At 38.2% G+C, this 20219-nt stretch overlaps 1 protein-coding gene across 4 annotated transcripts in view; it reads left to right on the top strand.

Annotated features, from left to right (window-relative positions):
- LOC107709085 (lysine-specific demethylase 4A-like) overlaps window positions 1-19746 on the top strand; it is a 20352-nt gene extending 606 nt beyond the window's left edge. Inside the window, exons 2-23 of one of the 4 annotated variants that reach the window (XM_016513485.1) lie at window positions 1010-1169; window positions 1276-1356; window positions 1923-2017; window positions 3605-3719; window positions 3849-4042; window positions 4746-4795; window positions 4887-4990; window positions 5074-5211; window positions 5435-5844; window positions 7289-7461; window positions 7542-8701; window positions 10009-10099; window positions 10695-10876; window positions 10983-11178; window positions 11844-11920; window positions 12232-12287; window positions 13771-13879; window positions 14211-14399; window positions 15281-15451; window positions 15887-16006; window positions 16089-16181; window positions 18293-19746. In XM_016513485.1, the coding sequence (XP_016368971.1) occupies window positions 1023-1169; window positions 1276-1356; window positions 1923-2017; window positions 3605-3719; window positions 3849-4042; window positions 4746-4795; window positions 4887-4990; window positions 5074-5211; window positions 5435-5844; window positions 7289-7461; window positions 7542-8701; window positions 10009-10099; window positions 10695-10876; window positions 10983-11178; window positions 11844-11920; window positions 12232-12287; window positions 13771-13879; window positions 14211-14399; window positions 15281-15451; window positions 15887-16006; window positions 16089-16181; window positions 18293-18430 (4089 nt within the window). In that variant the 5' untranslated portion in view covers window positions 1010-1022 and the 3' untranslated portion in view covers window positions 18431-19746. Of the gene's footprint in view, window positions 1-1009; window positions 1170-1275; window positions 1452-1922; window positions 2018-3604; window positions 3720-3848; window positions 4043-4745; window positions 4796-4886; window positions 4991-5073; window positions 5212-5434; window positions 5845-7285; window positions 7462-7541; window positions 8702-10008; window positions 10100-10694; window positions 10877-10982; window positions 11179-11843; window positions 11921-12231; window positions 12288-13770; window positions 13880-14210; window positions 14400-15280; window positions 15452-15886; window positions 16007-16088; window positions 16182-18292 lie in introns of all 4 variants that reach the window. The other 3 variants (XM_016513483.1, XM_016513484.1, XM_016513486.1) reach the window with 3 other exon arrangements.
- Window positions 19747-20219: the final 473 nt, after the last annotated feature.

Raw genomic sequence — 20219 nt, 5'->3', positions numbered from 1 at the left:
GTGTGTGTGTTGTTGTTGTTTTTGCAGTGAGTTGAGAGATTTCGGGGTCAAAACTTTCAGTGGTCCTGAGCAAAACCTCATAATGAGATCATGACACATTCATAGATATGATGCTTTCTCATTAAACACTCTAACGTTAAATGATTCGATATGATGTGTTTGTCAGGCTAACGTCAGCTAGCATGCTAGTGTGAGTTTACAGGCGCTTCAACATTCACAATTATAACAGATGTTAAACTACAGTGTTTTAATGTTTTTATTATATACTGTGTGCTTGAATATAATAGTGCAGCGAGTGCATTTCTGTATAATGTTGATTTTATTAAAACAGTTCATTAAGTTTATTTCTGTCAGTAAAATCTATGAGCATGTTGTTAACCGTTACAAGTTCATTTATTCTATAGTTTTCTACTTAAATCAGTATTAATGTGCTCTAATCAATCCTTTTATTGTTTTTTTCCCCTGAATTGTTTGTATTTAGTTGCTCCAACAAGTTGTAGGCCTAATATTTATACTTTTTCTGTCCTTCAATGATGCCTATTGTTGTTTTTAATATAGTCTTTAAAATATTTATAATTAAAAATGTATAATTATTTCATGAATTATGAATTATGTTGTTTATATTTATGTTTAATTAATTAAATACTTTTTTTTTTAAACTGAGCTTTTTTATTATTTTCTTAAATATTTATTTTTACATTATTTAAACTAGATTGCTTTATCTTTTCCTTATGCAAATATTTTGAATCACTTTAAATTAGCACAATTATATATGTGTATAAAATGTGTTAGAAGTAAATTGTCTTGCCTAGTAGTGGTAGTTGTTATAGTGATGGTGGTTTGCATGTGAAGTTTATTAGTCTGGTGTAAGAAGATACTTGTTGCAATAAAAATGTAATTGGTGGTGTTGGTGTGGTATGGTTGTTTTTCAAAAAAGCATGAGTATGTTGCGTATTTAGTTTTGTTTGTGTTTGTTGCTGAAATCTTCATCTTCCTGTTTCTCTTACAGTCCAAGTGGCAGAATGGCTTCGGACTCGGTCTCTCAAAGCTCCCAGAGTCCTGCCACCAGGATCATGACCTTTCATCCCACAAGAGAGGAGTTCAAAGACTTCAACAGATACATTGTGTATATGGAGTCGCAGGGGGCTCACAGAGCCGGGATGGCTAAGGTTAGTGTACAAGATTTTCATTCAGCTCAAAATGCTGAGAGAGACTGTTTTTTGGGTGTTGTGGATGATCATTGAAGGTTTGCTGACTGATGTGCTTGTTTGTCAGGTGGTGCCACCAAAGGACTGGAAGCCCCGGCGCACATATGATGACATTGATGACCTGGTGATTCCCGCACCGATTCAACAGGTGGTCACTGGCCAATCAGGTCTCTTCACTCAGTACAACATCCAGAAGAAGCCGATGACCGTCCGCGAGTTCCGCAAAACTGCCAACACAGACAAGTGAGCAGCAAACGCTGAGATGTTTAGATGCGGTTCAATCCTGATGCCCAAAGAACTGTTTAAAATCAGAATTGGCCATAATTAGCATCTTAATAAATGTTCCTGGTGTTATTATGCAGGATTAATCAATGCAAATTATTTTAATGTCAGTGAACTACGGCTCTGTGTAGTAAATTTTGCTCCATCTGAAAGCACGTGATGATGATTTCCTGCTGATTACAGAACCGGCTTTACTAACAAAATGCGCATGACAATCGCATTCGATTAATCGTTCAGCCCTAGTTGATGCATTGAGAATGTCATATCATGTTAACTGTCACCATAATAAAATGGTTCTGTAACTCGACTGCAGGTTCTGTAATCCCAGATATGCTGATTTTGATGAACTAGAGAGGAAATATTGGAAGAATTTAACATTCAATCCACCACTATATGGGGCAGATGTCAGTGGAACCCTCACCGATTCAACAGGTGGTCACTGGCCAATCAGGTCTCTTCACTCAGTACAACATCCAGAAGAAGCCGATGACCGTCCGCGAGTTCCGCAAAACTGCCAACACAGACAAGTGAGCAGCAAACGCTGAGATGTTTAGATGCGGTTCAATCCTGATGCCCAAAGAACTGTTTAAAATCAGAATTGGCCATAATTAGCATCTTAATAAATGTTTCCTGTGTTATTATGCAGGATTAATCAATGCAAATTAATTTTAACATAATAATAACATTCTCCACCGATGACGTGACTGTTTCTTTTTTGCTGATGTAACTACATTGCTATTCAGAAGTTTGGGGTCTGCATTTGTTTGATCAAAGAATACAGAAAAAAAACAGTAATATTGTGAAATATGATTATAATTTAAAATAAATGCTTTCTATTGTAATATATTATAAAGTATAATTTATTCCTGTGATCAAAGCTGAATTTTCAGCATCATTACTCCAGTCTTCAGTGTCACATGGTCCTTCAGAAATCATTCTAATATGCTGATTTGCTGCTAAAGAAACATTTCTGATTATTATCAATGTTGAAAACAGTTGTGCTGCACAATATTTTTGTGAAAACGGTGATCCATTTTTTCAGGATTCTTTAATTAATAGAAAGTTCAAAAGAAAAGCATTATACAAGAAACCTTTTGTGACATTATAATTTGATCATTTGAACGTATCCTTGAAAGTAATAATTTCTTTCAAAAGCACTAGTTCAAAAAAGTACTGACCCCAAACCTTTGAATGGTAATGTAAGTCTGATTGAACAGAGAAACATAATATCCAATAATATCCTAGCCTACTTTTCAAATCTTGATGCATAAAAGTAAATCCCTTAACATTATTGCTCATTGTAAATTCTTTTTCACTCTGAGATGCATCAAGTTGATGCTAGGGCTGCACGATAAATCGAAATGGAATCGAGATTGTGATTCGACAGAAGCTGCGATTGTCATGCGTATCTTTCAGTGAAGCACGGTTCTGTGATCAGCAGTAAATCTCCATCCAAAGGCCAGAGGGCGCTCTCGCGCTGAAACTCCAAATACGCCTCGGAGAAGTGACTAAGAACGTGACTAATAAACACACGACTACGGCAATATACGGTTTATCTGAGTTCTTATTATTATCATTTTCATTAAAATAAAGTATATTTATAATGCAATGCCTTTATCACTGCTTAGATACTATGAAATATGTTGCGTGCCTTATTTCGTGTAAGAAGCCACATCATCTCACAGAAGGATTTATTTCACACTCGACTGACATTATGAAGTGAGTTTGGAGTAAAAATATGTTATTAAATGTGGTATTTTCACATGCTTTCAGATGGAGCAGCATTTACTTCACAGAGCCGTAGTTCACTGAGAAGCTATGCAAACAGCTGTCATTATCGCCAACGATTTCTTCGATTTCAGAATTGCGCAATAAAATCGTCTGCGATTTTTTTTTTTGCGTAACTTGTCAGTGAACTACGGCTCTGTGTAGTAAATTTTGCTCCATCTGAAAGCACGTGATGATGATTTCCTGCTGATTACAGAACCGGCTTTACTAACAAAATGCGCATGACAATCGCATTCGATTAATCGTTCAGCCCTAGTTGATGCATTGAGAATGTCATATCATGTTAACTGTCACCATAATAAAATGGTTCTGTAACTCGACTGCAGGTTCTGTAATCCCAGATATGCTGATTTTGATGAACTAGAGAGGAAATATTGGAAGAATTTAACATTCAATCCACCACTATATGGGGCAGATGTCAGTGGAACCCTCTACGAGCCAGTGAGTAATCTGCCCTTTTTATTAATGAAATATTTTTCACTATTAGGTTTCAGTTACAACCGTTGTTTACAGTGTGATAATACTATAGTGTTATACAATGATTACAAAAATGTTCCTGACTGTATACAGGATGTGACGGAGTGGAATATTGGCCGTCTGAACACTATTTTGGACACGGTGGAGAGAGAGAGTGGAATCACAATCAAAGGAGTCAACACTCCATATCTTTATTTTGGGATGTGGAAGAGCACGTTCGCCTGGCACACAGAGGACATGGATCTCTACAGCATCAACTACCTTCACTTTGGAGAGCCCAAGTCCTGGTAATGTCACAACTTGTATGGATAGGAATGTAATAAATCATGTTTTTGGTCAGCATATTATAGTTTCTTTATAGTAGGCCTATATTTTGTTGTTCTCAGCGGAGTCTTTTTGGCAGATTCATTTAAAAAACAAGCTCATTTGTTCATATTCACTACCATTCAAAAGTTTCTAAGATTTTTTAAAAATTTTTATTACTATATTCATCAAGCATGCATTACATTGATCAGAAGTGACAGTAAAGACGTTTATAATGTTATAAAATATTTATATTTCCAATAAATGCTTTAACTTTCTATTCATCAAAGAATCCTGAAAAACAATGGGTCATGCTTCCACAGAAATATGAAGCAGCACAACTGTTTTCAACATTGATAATAATCAGAAATGTTTCCTGAGCAGCAAATCAGCATATTAGAATGATTTGTGATAGCTCATGTGACACTGAAGACTGGAGTAATGATGCTGAAAATTCAGATTTGATTACAGGAATAAATTACATTTGGAAAATATATGAAAATAGAAAGCAGTTATTTTAATATATCACAATAATACAGTTTTTATTGTATTTTTTTGATCAAATAAATGCAGCCTTGGTGAGCAAATTAGACTTTTTTTTCAGCTTAAAAAAGCTTACTGACCCTAATAATATTCATACTGTCCTAAAGAGGTTTTAAAAGCATTATTACTTGGTCTCTTCTGCAGGTACATTGTGCCTCCAGAACATGGGAAACGATTAGAACGTCTTGCTAAAGGTAAAGTGGTCTTCTGAAAACATACCATTTGTTCCTCCTCCTCTTCAGCTGCTCATTAACTCAGTATTTGTAAAAATTTTCATTCATGCAGGATTTTTTCCTGGAAGTGCTCAAAGTTGTGAGGCCTTCCTGCGACACAAAATGACTTTAATTTCACCGTCAATTCTGAGGAAGTATGGAATACCCTTTGAGAAGGTCAGTTACTTGATCTTTATCATCTTATCATGTCATTGCTGATTTTATCTCATGACTTGACTTCTTTCTGCTTAATTCATCAGGTCGCACAGGAAGTAGGCCAGTTCATTGTGACCTTCCCGTATGGATATCATGCTGGGTTTAACCATGGCTTCAACTGTGCGGAATCCACCAACTTCGCCACCCAGCGCTGGATCGATTATGGAAAGCTGGCAACATTAGTACGTTATTTCGCATTCATCGTTTACCCTCAGTTTTGGAGGACAAGTATGTTCAAGTATGGTATCGCAGATGGTTAGCACCCGGTCATGCATGAAAAAAAAAATACCGCCATGTACCGTGAAACCGCTATAATTTTGAAAAATACCGTGATAGAAATTTTTGGTCATACCCCCCAGCACTAGCAGATATGTTTTTGTTTGTTGATGTGCGTCTCTTTCTCAGTGTTCCTGCCGGAAGGACATGGTGAAGATATCCATGGATGTGTTTGTTCGCAAGTTCCAGCCAGAACGCTATAAACTTTGGAAAGCAGGAAAGGACAGTGCGCCCATCGACCACTCAAAGCCCATGCCAGAGGCAGCAGAGTTCCTGACAGATGGAAAGACCGAGAAAGAGACAGGAGAGCTCAGCGATAGCAGCAAAGCAGAAACACAGGATAAGAGAGGAGAAGCAGAGGTTGGAGAGGAGCAGAAAGCAAACACGGATGGTGGAGAGGACGACAAGACTGAAATGTTGAAGAGTGAAACAGATGGTGCAAAGGAGAAAGCAGAAGCAGAGAAAGGAGGTCTGGAGGTAGAGGAGAAGAAGCCTGTTAGTGATGAAGAACCGAGCGGCACTTCAGAGCAGATCAACAGGTGTGTAAAAAGAAAATACGTGGCCGTTTTCACAATCTCCATCTCAGATGCTGATGGGAGTTTGGTTTGCTTTTAGTCTGTGGTTCATTTGCTCACATAGTGCATTAGCGTTGTGAGATATCGCCTGTGGCTGATGCCTTTGACGATATCAAGATGATGATTATTATTATTATTAGCAGGCTAGTATTATTATCTAATTAATATTAGGGCATAATAGTTCCATCATATTTCTTTTTACTAGACTGAAGTCAGTGATGATGTTCTTTGATAATGTAGTAAATGTTCTTTGCTCGTTTTCTGTAGCTGCTGTTTGAATAACTGAGGAAATGTAAGCATTATAACTTATAAAACAAAAAAACTTATAAACAATGTTTTTTATGTTATTGTCATGTTAAATACAAATTTAGTCCTATTTGAAATATTTTATGACGTGACATCCATATGCTACTTTTTTTTCTTTTCTTTTTTTTTCATATTTCATCCATATGCTACTTGACTAAATAGATATAATGTGTAGTTAATAGATTAAACTGACATTAGGCTGCTTTTAGCCGTACCCTGCCTGGAGTTGGTTCACTCTCCGGCTATGAAACTAAGTAAATAATGAAATAAATTAGCATGATAATATCGTGTATCGGCCATCTCACAGGCCGACGATAGGACAATATGACTGTGGAGCATATCGCCCAACACTATAGTGTATTATGAATGTGAAATGCTCAAGTCCTCATTCACATAATTCCAGGCATTTTTGGGATAATTCAAGCTACTATACAAATCTAACCAGTGCAAAACTTTATGGACATAGAAGGAGCTTTTCTTCGGAAAAACAAAACAAAAAAAAAACATTGTCAACTACACACAGATATGAAGCAGTGTTGTTATTTTTAGCTAAAACTTTTAAACGTTGTTTCCGTTACTTGCAATAGAGCTGAAATAAATGATAAATATGAGGTGAAAACAAACTTGGCTGAAAATGAGAAATGTTGCAATGGCAACTAATTTATTACTTAATTACTAAAACTGAAATAAAAATTAATAGCTAAATAGAAATATATATATATAAAAAAAATAAATAAAAGAAGACAAATGCGCATAACAAAATTACTAAAATTTTAATGAAAAGTGAATATCAAAATACAAGCTTATTCAAAATATTAAATGCTATAAATATTACTAAAATAACACACTTTTAGCAGGATATGCTAAAAGATACAGTAATTGACTAGAATACTAGATTTCTAAAACTAAAGTTTAATTGAAAATGTAAAAAATGCATTCTGCCTTTCAGAAATTGTCTTCCAGCAGTAAATATACCATAAACAAGCTCTTTAATTTTTATGGTATAACACAATTTGTTGCACTTCTCCCGAGGGCTACATCTCTTGCTTTAGAGCAGTGTTTTTTTTTTAGTCTTCTGATTTCCCTTCTCTTCATACAGTAGTAGTCCAAAGCAGAATGTGGGGCAGAAGCGGCCCAGACCCAGCCCTGACAATGGAGCAAAAGAAGACGACAATCAAGTGAAGGTAGAAAAAGAGGAAGTTGAGAAGAAGAAAGCCAAACTCAGCCAGACTGAGACAGACGACAATAATGAACAATCCATCTCCACTGAACCAGGTAGAGCCTCATATACAGCAAATGATACGCAGGTGATGCGGTAATAAAAATGCTAAAACAACCAATGTGTATTTCTGCAGGTGATGTGCAAGCTGAAGAGACGATGGGGACAGACATGCCCCCACCACAAAAGCAAGAGAATCAAGCCCCTCCCTGCATGAAGGTGGCGCTCTCGCCATCAAACCCCACCTCCAGCAGTGACGTCACAATGCAGCAAAGAGTCATCGTCACTCCCTCTGAACCCAGCGACGTCACCTCTACCTCACAATCCACAAACAGCATCGTTGATGATGAGGCTCCGAGCAGTGATGTCACCTCTCAGTACGAGCACGTCACTCAAAGCTGTGATGTCCAATGCAAGCCCGATGACATCAATCAAAACGGTGACCTCACTGATGCCCAGCAGAGTGAAGTCACGTCCCAGTCGTGTTCCAGTGACATCCCTGCCGCTGACATCACGCCTCTCATATCTGTAACCAGCAGTATCTCCTCTCTACATGGCATTAACTCCGCCCACACCTGTGATGTCTCCGCAGAACCCAGCGACAGCACTATAAATACCATCATCCCTAGTCCAAGTGAGCCAGGCAATAACTCCTCCCACACCTATGATGGCCAACCAGAACCCAGCGACATCACATTCAGCCCTAAACACGAACCAGGCATTAACTCCGCCCACACCTGTGATGCCCAACCAAAACCCAGCAACATCACCCTCAGCCCTAAACACGAACCCAATGTTAACTCTGCCCACAGCTGTGATGTCACCACAGAACCCAGTGACATCAGGGTCAGCCCTGAACATGAACCCAGCATTAGCTCCACCCACAGCTGTGATGTCCAACCAGAACCCAGCGACAACACTATCAGCGCTGATCACGAACCCAGCATAAGCTCCGCCCACAGCTGTAATGTCCAACCAGAACCCACTGACATTACCGTCAGCGCTGAACACAAACCCAGCATTAGCTCCGCCCACATGTATGATGTCATCACTGAACCCAGCAGCAGCGCCATCAACCTTAAGCTAGGCGAGTCGCGGTGTAGCACTGCGTCAGTGGGCGGCAGTCAGGTGTGTCCGCCTGCAGTCCAGCACATCTTCCAGAGAACACTGAGCCCCGCGGAGGTGCTGCACGTCCATAGCTACGCTAAAGGAGATTACAGCAATTTCGAGCCACGCATTCGGCATGAGAGAGACCGAGACAGCGACTCTGATAGCGACTCTCAAGAGGACAGCAAGGTGCGTATGTGCCGTCTGACTCACTATTCACTAAAGGAATAGACTGCCACAGGGGTGGCATTATTTTGTAGACCAACCTCTAAGTTTGCATCACCCTGGTTCCCTTGACAAAATGCTAATAGGGTGTTTCCACTGGTTTTTGGAAAGTAAGCTGTGACCAAGAAAAATGTATGATTCTTACATGTTTTGTTCATCATGATAATCTTCACATATAAACACAACTTTTATGAATTTCGCTGCCTAAATATAATCTCCAGATGTAAAAATCTAAAGTTAAGATACAAACGAACTACACCACAATCGCTCAACTTCAAAGTCATTCTTACTAAGCTTCCAACAACTCTTTAAGTCTTTATTTAAAAAAAATAATAATACAAATTGCAGGAGCACTGATTAGTCTGTAAAAGCGACTAGTGAGTAGATGAGTTCAATGACCTCAACAGCCTCTGTATTCCCATTTAGCCACTTGTTAGCAACCACATTTTTTAAAGACAAGTAAAGGCTTTAAAAAAAAAAACGTTAGTGAGGTGTTACTCATGTATTTTATGTTGTTGAATAAAACGTGAAAAAATCTTGAGCTTGTGATCACCACAGACTTTATTTCAGGCATTTAACCAAAAACCCATTCAAAAACCCCATTGACAATGGAACCAGAAGGTTTTAGGACTCATTCCTGCAGCACTTTATAGTGCAAATCAGTTAGCAGTGTAAACACGTCCACAAAATTAACGCTTGATGTATTTCTCCTTCTTGAATGCCTGTGCTGTAGATTGTGGAGAATGCAGTAGACTCCTTCATGCTAGCAAACTATGCTGGTAGCCTGGTACTATACAGCATCACTCCACTGCCACAGTCCCAGCTATTTAAAATTATGAAATTGCACTCAACTGCATCACGTGTCTGGATAGATGCCCGCTTACAGTGCTCTTCATCATCTGATGAATAACTCCTGCCACCAATTAATGACGTGCATGAACATCTCTCTTAGTTTGTGTGCCACCTGCTTTCCAGGAGCAGTAGTAGCGTGATGTTAATCACTCCAGGCAATATAATGATATAATAAGCTAGTTTACATGGATAGGAAAGTGATGAAAATAATGACAATAACTCCATTAAATACTCGACAATAACAGCAACAGTAAATGCATTTCCATGCATTTAGCTCTGAAATTGTGAGTAGATAGTGAAGGAGATACAGATCCATCATAAATTACTAGGGGGTTTGCAAGCTCTTGTTTGGGAAACCCTGTTGTATTTTGTGTGTGTATGGCTGCGTGTAATGAGTGTGAGTTTGTGTTGTCCTGCAGAAAGAAGCTGAACATCCAGTGGAAGCTCAGCACAGACTTCCCAGACTCCCCAGGCACCATCCTCTGATGAAGGACAGCATCAGTGACGAAGGTCAGTTTGTGTGGCAGTGTTGTTATTGTTAACTAAAACTAAAATGATTAAAAGTAATTTTCAGTAATTGAAATTAAACTGAAACAAAATTAAAATATTAGATAAAAAGTTAAACCTATAAAACCTTGAAAATGGCAACAAAAACAAAAAAATGAAATAAAAAAGCTAAATATAAATATTTTTTAAAGTAATAAAAATGACAAAAGCACAAAAAAATCAGTCAAACTAAAATTAAAATGAAAGCTAATTAAAAATAGTAATACTGTATACATTAATAGTATATAAATAATGCTAAGTTAACACTGATGTGTGATCTGTCATTAGTGTAATGGACCACTTTTCCGGATCAATGTACTGCCTACGCACACTAGCACCACCGAACAGAATGACAAATGTTTGCACATTGTGCAAAATAACTGTCCTTGCCCTAAACTCAATGCAGTTAGTTTAGACATTGTTGCTAATGTTGGGTTATTCAAAAAGAGCAATGTTGAAATCTTCCATACAGTCACAGTGTAGGACTCTTCAGGAAGTTACTATATGAATGCTTTACTTGCAGTCGCCACTGCGCATTGGATTGTATGTGCATGTGCAGAGCTGCAGGATCAGGCTGCGTCAGAGGAGGACGGGCTGGACGGGGAGGCCTGGGCGCGACCTGTGGCCCAGCTGTGGCAGAACAGACCGTATAATCCAGAAAGAGAGAGAGAGTACAACAGAGAGATGGGTCTGCGGCCTCCGTACTGCGCTGTGTGTGCGCTCTTCAAGGGACATCAGCAGGTAAGCCGGCCTGTTTCAAAGATCTGTGTTTATCTGTTTCCTGTCACTGGAGTATATCAAATGTCTGACACTTTTTGTGCTTTCCTGTTTATGTGTTTGCGTTCAGTCTGAAGGGGGCGAGAGCGAGCCGACCGTGGTGCTCCCCGGCGGTCAGATGAGGACCAAGCCTCTGATTCCAGAGAGATGTTTCACCACCACCACCGAGGACAGTGCAGACGTCCATCCGTCCACACCTCACCTGGAGGAGGACGGCACCAGTCTGCTCGTCAGCTGCTCCCTGTGCAGTGTCCGTGTGCACACTAGTGAGTACTGAGCTGACAACCCTGACATCACAATACTGGTTTGTTCCCTCATCGAGTAGCTGTTTGTGGTGCCTGATCAAAAAGGGAGTCAGTTTGGAGTTTTTTTTTTTTTAAGAAAATAATACTTTTATTCAGCAAGTATGCAAAAAAAGTGACAGTAAAGACATTTATAATGTTACAAAAGATTTATCGTGTGACACTGAAGAAGACTGGAGTAAAGATGCTGAAAATTCAGCTTTGCATCACAGAAATAAATTGCATTTTAAATTATATTCAAATAGAAAACAGTTATTTTAAATTGTAATAATATTTGACAATTTTACTGTTTTTATTGTATTTATCAAATAAATGCAGCCATGGTGACACTTTCAAAAACATTTAAAATCTTACTGACCCCAAACGGTAGTGTAGTTTGTCTGGTTATAACATTGACTAGAATGTAATATCTTTCTATTATGATGCCTTAAATTAGGGTTTTCTGAATAAGAAAATGTGTCTAGCATGAATGTGAAGTCCTTTGCTACTGTTTGAAAAGCATCCCAAGATGCACCCTTGATGATGCTGAGGACAAATAAGGAATCTCATCATAGTTTCCAACATACTGTGCCAGAAAAAGATGTGTTTGAATAATCACGGGTCTGTTTAATTTGCGCTGTTTGTTCTAGGTTGTTACGGTGTGGCTCCAGTAAGAGTCTCCAAAGACTGGAAATGTGCCCGCTGTAAAGCCAACGCTCTCACCGAGGTACACCTAAGCGGCTTCACATATAGTGGGCCAAAAAATATTTGGACACTTACAGAAATAGTTCACCCAGATATTCTGTGCACCTAATCATCTATTTTTTAAATGTTTTGCTTGATCAGTGTATTTTTCTTTAAAATGTCTTGATGTTTCTTGTTTCTGCTTTAAGTCTGGCTTAAGTGTCCAAATAATTTTCGGGCTACTGTGTACCTGCATTAAACATATGATTATATGCTGGTCTTTCATCTCTCCATTAAATGACGTAGTAGGATGCATTGTAAACTGATGATGTTTGAATCTGTGATTCTTGACAGAGTTGCTGTCTATGTTCGTTGAGAGGTGGAGCATTGCACAGAGCCAATAATGGCAAGTAAGTAAAATGAAAGTCCACTAGAAGGCAGGACTGACATACCATGAAACACACTGACACCTGAACTCGAAGTTACCCAGATCTTGAATTGTTAGAAGTGTGCTTTTGTGGATTTTGTGTGCTTCAGACAAACAAGAACCTCACTTATTACACAATTCTGGTTTGAGATCACAGGAATCATTCAGTGTCTTGCCAGAGTTTCACAAAATCTCTCAAGAATTTCTGGGTAGTATTCATCTCACAATCACAATAAAGAAATAGGAAATGTCATTTTGCATAAAGAAAATGATGCCTATATTTAAGAATTTCATTCTTTTTTTCTTCCATTTTGAAATAATTATTCATGACTGTTTAGCTTATTTACCTCTCAAACTGTCATAAGGAATACTAATGTAACACATTGTACCACATTTAATATAAACTAAGTATTCATTATAATACATTTTGGATTGAATTGAATATTTATTGTCGTTGTATGTACACAGTGGTACAAGCAACGAAATGGGGTTGTAATTTTTTTACAGTAATTTTTATTACTGTAGTACAAACAGCCTGTATTTTAGTAATGAGAACCATCACAGAGAATAATTAGGTAACACTGAGTAGTTAAAGGAACTCAGTTAGAGGAACTAGAAACCAGGGTGGTCCCCAGAGAACTACATTTTCCCCTAGGGCCATTTTCTTGGTTGTATTTGCAGCGAAAAAAAAGTGCTGCATTCAGCAACGTCAACAAGTGGAGGATGAAGAAGTGCCTGGACTTTGGCGTTGGTCCATCTATCGCTGTTTTCCATGTTTGTGGAGTAAATATATGTAAATGGCAGGTGGAGGTGTTTCATACAGAATGCATTCGGCCAGTCACCTTACATTTACGTCACTGGTAGTTTCTGTTGTGTTGGGTTAGAACCTACTCTCAAGCAAGAGCTAATTTAATCCCCCCCTCGAAGGCGTTTCTATAACTAAAATCATTTTTGGTTCCTGCAGTGCGGACACGTCAAAAAGCGGGTATTTCCATCAATAGTTATAGGAGCTATGAAATGTTCTTCTGGTGCAAAAGCCCCTATGAGAATTACAAAAAGACTCAAAGGTACAACAACAAATTACAGTAATTCAGGAAAGAAATGTATTTTATTGTCATGAAAATAATGTCCCATTGTAAAAAATTATGAGAATTACAAAAAGACTCAAAGGTACAACAACAAATTACAGCAATTCAGGAAAGAAATGTATTTTATTGTCATGAAAATAATGTCCCATTGTAAAAAAAATATATATAATTTAAGTGATCCTAAAAATATTATTTTCCTAAATGCAAAATATAATTGCTTATTTTTATGTTTTGATTCTGCTGTGAAATATGACTTGGACATAATCTTGAGAGGTTTTGTGAGATTGATCCTGCCATTTTTTTCAGGATCGGTTAATGTTGTGTACTTTCCACAAATCATCATCATCCCAGGTTCCTAACATGTGTCTCCATGTGCAGATGGGTTCACGTCCTGTGTGCGGTGGCAGTGCAGGAGGCTCGTTTTGTGAACATCACTGAACGATCGCCCGTGGATCTCAGCGGCATTCCCTTACAGAGATTCAAGCTGGTGAGTTTCTGTTCCCTTCTCTAGAAAACATGCAGCGTGCAAAATGGGCATCCTTTTAAAAGGCAGCATTTCACTTCTCTGAGATGTGGCTCCACACCAAACCTCCATTAATCAACAGCTCCATGTGTCTTAAATCATATCGTACATCGTTGGTGCAAGAGAACGACACGTTTTCTGCAGATTGTAACTTCAGGATGTTGATTTTTACTGGAAGTGCTTTGGTGTAAGCAGACACGGTGTTATTTATATCTACTCTCAGTGCCGTTTCCTCCTGTCTCACTTCCTCTGAACTGTCTTCCTGTGAACTAATCTCTCTTGTATGTGCTAACAGAAATGCTACTACTGCAAACGGCGGATGAAGAAAACGTTGGGCTGTTGTGTGCAGTGTTCTCACGGTCGCTGCCCCACCTCATATCACCCGACCTGCGCACAGGCCGCCGGCGTTATCATGCACCCGGACGATTGGCCCTTCGTCGTCTATGTCACCTGTTGCCGCCACAAAGGGCCAGTACAATCAGAGGTATTGCACTGAAATAGTGTTGTAGTCAAAACCACCTAAACAAAGACCAAGTTGAGACCGAGACCAAGACTTTTAGAGGTTAATGCCGAGTTCACACTGCACGATTTTAGCCCGATTTTTCAGGTTTTGCGAAATCGCCGACAAATGCCCGGCATCGGAGGCAAATAATTAAGATTATTAATTGAGGTGAAATTTTTGACACAATTCCCCATTAAATTACGAACCGAGCACAGCAGTATCAAAAGAGATACAATTAGAAATAAGTTATTGATTGCATTTAAAGCAGGAAGTTTTACATCATCACATTAATGATGTTAAAAAATAAATCAGACAATGTAACAGCAATTTAGTGATATCTCCGCACTTGTGTTCTTGAAATAAAATCCCAAGACCTTTTAGTCTGAGACCGAGACAAGACCGAGTACAAATGCAGTCGAGACGGAGACAAGACCAAGACCTTCAAGAAATGGTCTTAAGACGAGTTTTGAGACCCTGACCGGTCTCAAGTACTGCAACATTACTCTGAAACACTAAGATTGTGCACTGTAACATGTGCACTGCATTAAAATGAGATGTGACTGTACAAGTTGGCCCAATAGTCTCTTCCTGTTTCCTTTTCATGCTTTAAGTGTTCAAATAGAACAGAGTATGAATAGCATTTTCTTTCTCCAAACCATAAGTAAAAAATAATACATTTACAACACTGTCCATTTGCATAAAGTGTAATACAGTAAATGTAATAATGACGATCGTGATTATATGTTGTGAGCAAAATAATTGTGACTAACTGTTTAACAATTATCGTGCAGCCCTATTGTAAATAGCATCTACCATCATATGTGTTGCTGCTGTGACCAGTGCTCTCTCTTTCTCCACTGCAGCGTAATAAAGCAGCCATGAGAGAGCTCAGCGTGGGTCAGAAGGTCATCTGCAAGCACAAAAATGGACGCTACTACCAGTGTGAAGTCATACAGCTGACAAAAGAGACATTTTATGAGGTCAACTTTGATGATGGCTCCTTCAGTGATAACCTTTTCCCAGAAGACATTGTGGTAAGACATGAGATTCGACCTATTCTCTACAGCAGTTTATCATAGAAAAGGTGCATTTAACTACAGTTTTAAGAAAATTTTCTAATTATCAACGGCATGGAAAACCTGGAAGCATCGGGGAATTTTGGGAAAATTACGACGCTTCATATTTTTGTAGAAACTGACACTTTTTTTTTTTTCAGGATTCTTTGATGAATAGAAAGTTCAAAAGAACAGCATTTATTTGAAACAGAAATCTTTTGTTACATTATAAATGTCTTTACTGGCACTTTTGATCAATTTAATGCACCCTTGATGAATAAAAGTCTTAATTTCTTTCACAAAAACACTTACTGACCCAAAACTTTTGAATGGTAGTGTATGATTGGCTCCAAAATACTGTATATTTAAGATGTCGTATATTATAAATATTGTATTTTGCGTGGTTTGGTGTAGAACCGAGACTGCGCTCAGCTGGGTCCTCCACCGCAGGGGGAAGTGGTTCAGGTCAGATGGACAGACGGTCTTGTCTATGGAGCCAAATTCGTGGCAGCTCATGTCATTCAGATGTACCAGGTAAATGTCTAAGAGAAGAGTTCCAGTGGTTCAGTCTGCGTTTAGTCGTTTAGTCGTTTAGTAAATCACTGCTTCTCTTCAGGTGGAGTTTGAGGACGGATCGCAGCTGACTGCTAAGAGAGATGACGTCTACACACTAGACGAAGAGCTGCCCAAGAGAGTCAAATCTCGTCTGGTGAGCTCATATGTTAGGGACATTGCAAGTAAAAATACTAAAAACAAAAAAATTGATGTGACAACAGCTCTCTGTAGTTGTTGAGCTTGTCAAGTACAATTAATAATTCAATATTTTCTACATATAGAGTGGTCCAGAAGTAAAAAATCATTCATTTTCTCCATGGGGGAAATTATTTTTTAAAGATAACTTGTATTAACTATCACATTCCTACTGTGAGCTATGTGGTTGTTTCTCGATGGTATATGCTATGTTGCTGCTTTGATGAGTGATCTCTCTCTTTCTCCTCTGCAGCGTAATAAAGCAGGCATGAGAGAGCTCAGCGTGGGTCAGAAGGTCATCTGCAAGAACAAAAATGGACGCTACTACCAGTGTGAAGTCATAAAGCTGACAAAAGCGACATTTTATGAGGTCAACTTTGACGATGGCTCCTTCAGTGATAACCTTTTCCCAGAGGACATTGTGGTAAGATGTGAGATCTGATTCTTTGATGAATAGAAAGTTCAAAAGAACACCATTTACTTGAAACAAAAATCTTTTGTAACATTATAAATGAATTTACTGTCACTTTTGAACAATTTAATGCCTCCCTGATTAATTAAAGTATTAATTTCTTTCACAAAAGCACTAACTGACCCAAAACTTTTGAAGGGTAGTGTATGATTGGCTCCAAAATACTGTATATTTAAGATGTCGTATATTATAAATATTGTATTTTGCGTGGTTTGGTGTAGAACCGAGACTGCGCTCAGCTGGGTCCTCCACCGCAGGGGGAAGTGGTTCAGGTCAGATGGACAGACGGTCTTGTCTATGGAGCCAAATTCGTGGCAGCTCATGTCATTCAGATGTACCAGGTAAATGTCTAAGAGAAGAGTTCCAGTGGTTCAGTCTGCGTTTAGTCGTTTAGTCGTTTAGTAAATCACTGCTTCTCTTCAGGTGGAGTTTGAGGACGGATCGCAGCTGACTGCTAAGAGAGATGACGTCTACACACTAGACGAAGAGCTGCCCAAGAGAGTCAAATCTCGTCTGGTGAGCTCATATGTTAGGCAGATTGCAAGTAAAAATACTAAGATTTAAAAAGAAAAAATGATGTGACAACAGTACTCCATAGTTGTTAAGCTTGTCAGATGCAATAAAAGAGTGTTTCTGGAAGTAAAAATTCATTCATTTTCTCCTTGGGGAAATTATTTTTAAAGATAACTTGGAAACTATTAAAGACACTCCTACTGTGAGCTACAAGGTTGTTCTTGATGATATATGTGTTTGTTGAGGCCATCATTATTGCAACTTATTATTAAAACAATCAAAGTTATGGTGACCAAATAAAATACTTTACATTATACACATACAGTATAAATGCATATTTTGCAATAAACTTACATTGTTTCTATAGATATAATCAACAATTTTAAATGAATAGTTTTATATTTCTCCATTATTTTTAATTTGATTATTTCATTTGGGATTGTAGTTCTTTACCTCATTATAGCCAATAAGCACACAGGTTTTTTTGTTTTGTTTCGGTTTTTTTTATTGCTTCAAAACAAAGTTTGTAATGTTGTAAATCACCTCATAACTGATTGGTTTGGTTTACGGCTTATAATGCTTTAAAGTGCCTCTATTATGCCATTTTTAAGGTTCCTAATATTGTTTTTGGAGTCTCCTACAATAGGTTTACATGCCTGCAAGATCAAAAAACGCTTTAGTTTTCTTAAAATATGCATTTAATATCACCTCGTTTTCCAATAATTCTCAAATGATTCGTTTGAAGCAGTTCTAAGATTCTCTAAACCCCTCCTTTTCCGTGACCCTTCTCTGCTCTGATTGGTCAGATGGCCCAGTCTGTTGTGATTGGTCTGCCGCGTACAGTGTGTGTCGGAAACGATACGCCCATCGCCATAGTTCCATAATTTGAACGCTTGAGAGAAAATATAAAAAAAACATCTATTATTAATCATACTTACAGGTTGTGATTCAGTGGAGCCAGCTGGTCCAAATGGCATAATACTTTTTTTAAATCCCTGTAGGAAAAATGAATAGAAAAAAATACTTCTGGAGAAAGTGGGTGACCACTAATGCACTCTGTTGATTTTTGCATGTGTGTGATTCAGTCTAAGGCATCGGACATGCGTTTTGATGGCATGTTTGGAGAGAAAAAGGTCCAGGAGAGCAAGAGACAGAGAGTGATCAACTCCAGGTACAGAGGCGACTACATCGAACCCGTCATCTACCGAGCCATCATGGAGTAGCTAGCGATGACCCAGCCTGCACCCAAATCCACCAGCACTCATCCAGCGTCTCCAGTACACCCTGCCAGTGTCAGTAGCGTTCAGTTCGCAGGGGTCGGACACCTGGATGGGTTTGATCGCTCCTCGGTGGACTATTACTAGCCCTATGTCGACCATCTATTCTGATGTATGGGTCTAGAGTCGAGGCAGGGTGTTTCACAGTGTCTTTCTCAGAGAATGCAGCTTTGTCATTGGGTGTGACACCCTTTTAATAACCTCAGCTCTGTGAAACTATGCCACAAACACTCTAGAAACACATCAGCATGAACATCAGGTTCATGGAGTCGCTCCAAATTACATTAGTTTGATACAGAATATTTGTAATCTCCTAATCTACTTTTATCAAATTGCATTAATTTATTTGACTTAATTGAGGGTGCTGTTTCTACCCGTATTTTACCGAACGGAGGTGCCATTGCCATTTTATGCATGCGGATCTCCTTTTTTAAGATCTACACTGTCATAAATTGTGCAGTTGAGATCCTGAATATTGTACATTATTTGGAACATAATGAATTCAGTGTGTCTTTGAGTCATTTTTTACAAGCCTATTTATTACTGGTGCTTTACAAAAGTACATTTTGCAATATGAGTTCCAGTGCTGTCGAAGTTCGACACCGATCTGTGTGTTCTGGTTTTGGAAAGAGGATCGCGTAGCTACTGAAATGCCAAGGATCTCACTTTCACAGCTGTTCAAGCCCTGCCTTGCACTCTGGTTCAATACACTTTCATTCAGACGTTTCTATTAATGTAGCTTCTTACTGCTGTCAACATTTTATCAGAAGCCCCTATGGTTTTAATAAGCTATTTTTGCACTTCTCAGCTGAACTTTTATGATCTGTCATCTTTGTCCTTGCAGTAGCCAAGCTCTTAAGACCGAAATGCATTCATGAAAGCTGAGGAGGCCGTTGTTTGGACCGTCTAGCTGATGGCATTTGCAGAAAGTAAGGTTGTTGCAGTCCTTCAGTTGTTCGAAAGATAGATGGGGCTAGTCTTCACTATAAAAAAAGAAAAATATAAAAGATTTTTTTTCTATCAAGAAGCCTATTTTATTGCTTTGTTTTATAATACATGTTTAATGTTCATATACTCTGAGATAGAGTTGTATGTAGTTAATTTAAGAAATCTTGAGCTTTCGGCACGTTTCTTTTGCCTCTTGTGTTGCTTTCAAACATGAGCCTCGTTCTCACTGCACTTCTGAATGCAGAGGCTTTAGGACTTCCATACATGTATTTTGTAAAAATCATTAATGTGCAGCAGTAAAAGATGTGAGCTGACATGATGTTTCCTACACTGGGGTGTCTTTTTTTTTCATTCACATTCAACATTTACTGCATTAAACAACAGTAACTAGATTTACTGATTTAGTAATGTATTTTATTTTATTTCTCAGTTAATTTGTCAATCATATTTTCACCACAGGTTGATAAAACCACAGACAGCATACCACAGCCAGCACCATGGAAAATTTTGAATTTATATATATATATATAATATAAAATAATTCAAGATTGTTGTTGATATATATCGTTTTCATTTTTGGTCTGGACCAAAAGAAAGGAAAGTGAGAACACACCCTAAAACATTTTTTTATTAAAGCCAATATTCAGAACTTCTGAACAAGTGGGAAAAATATTTTGCATTCAATTCTGAAGAAAAAAAAATCACAGATTATAATAAGACATTAAGGGGATAATGTATCAGTAAAAATAAACAAAATCCTGTTAAATTTATGGATTAAAATGCAGGG

The sequence above is a fragment of the Sinocyclocheilus rhinocerous genome, unplaced genomic scaffold (assembly GCF_001515625.1).
Source record: "Sinocyclocheilus rhinocerous isolate Xijiao unplaced genomic scaffold, SAMN03320098_v1.1 scaffold835, whole genome shotgun sequence".
NCBI lineage: Eukaryota > Metazoa > Chordata > Actinopteri > Cypriniformes > Cyprinidae > Sinocyclocheilus > Sinocyclocheilus rhinocerous.
The sequence above is the reverse complement of the archived record's forward strand: the minus strand, read 5'-3'. Positions and strand labels throughout refer to the sequence as shown.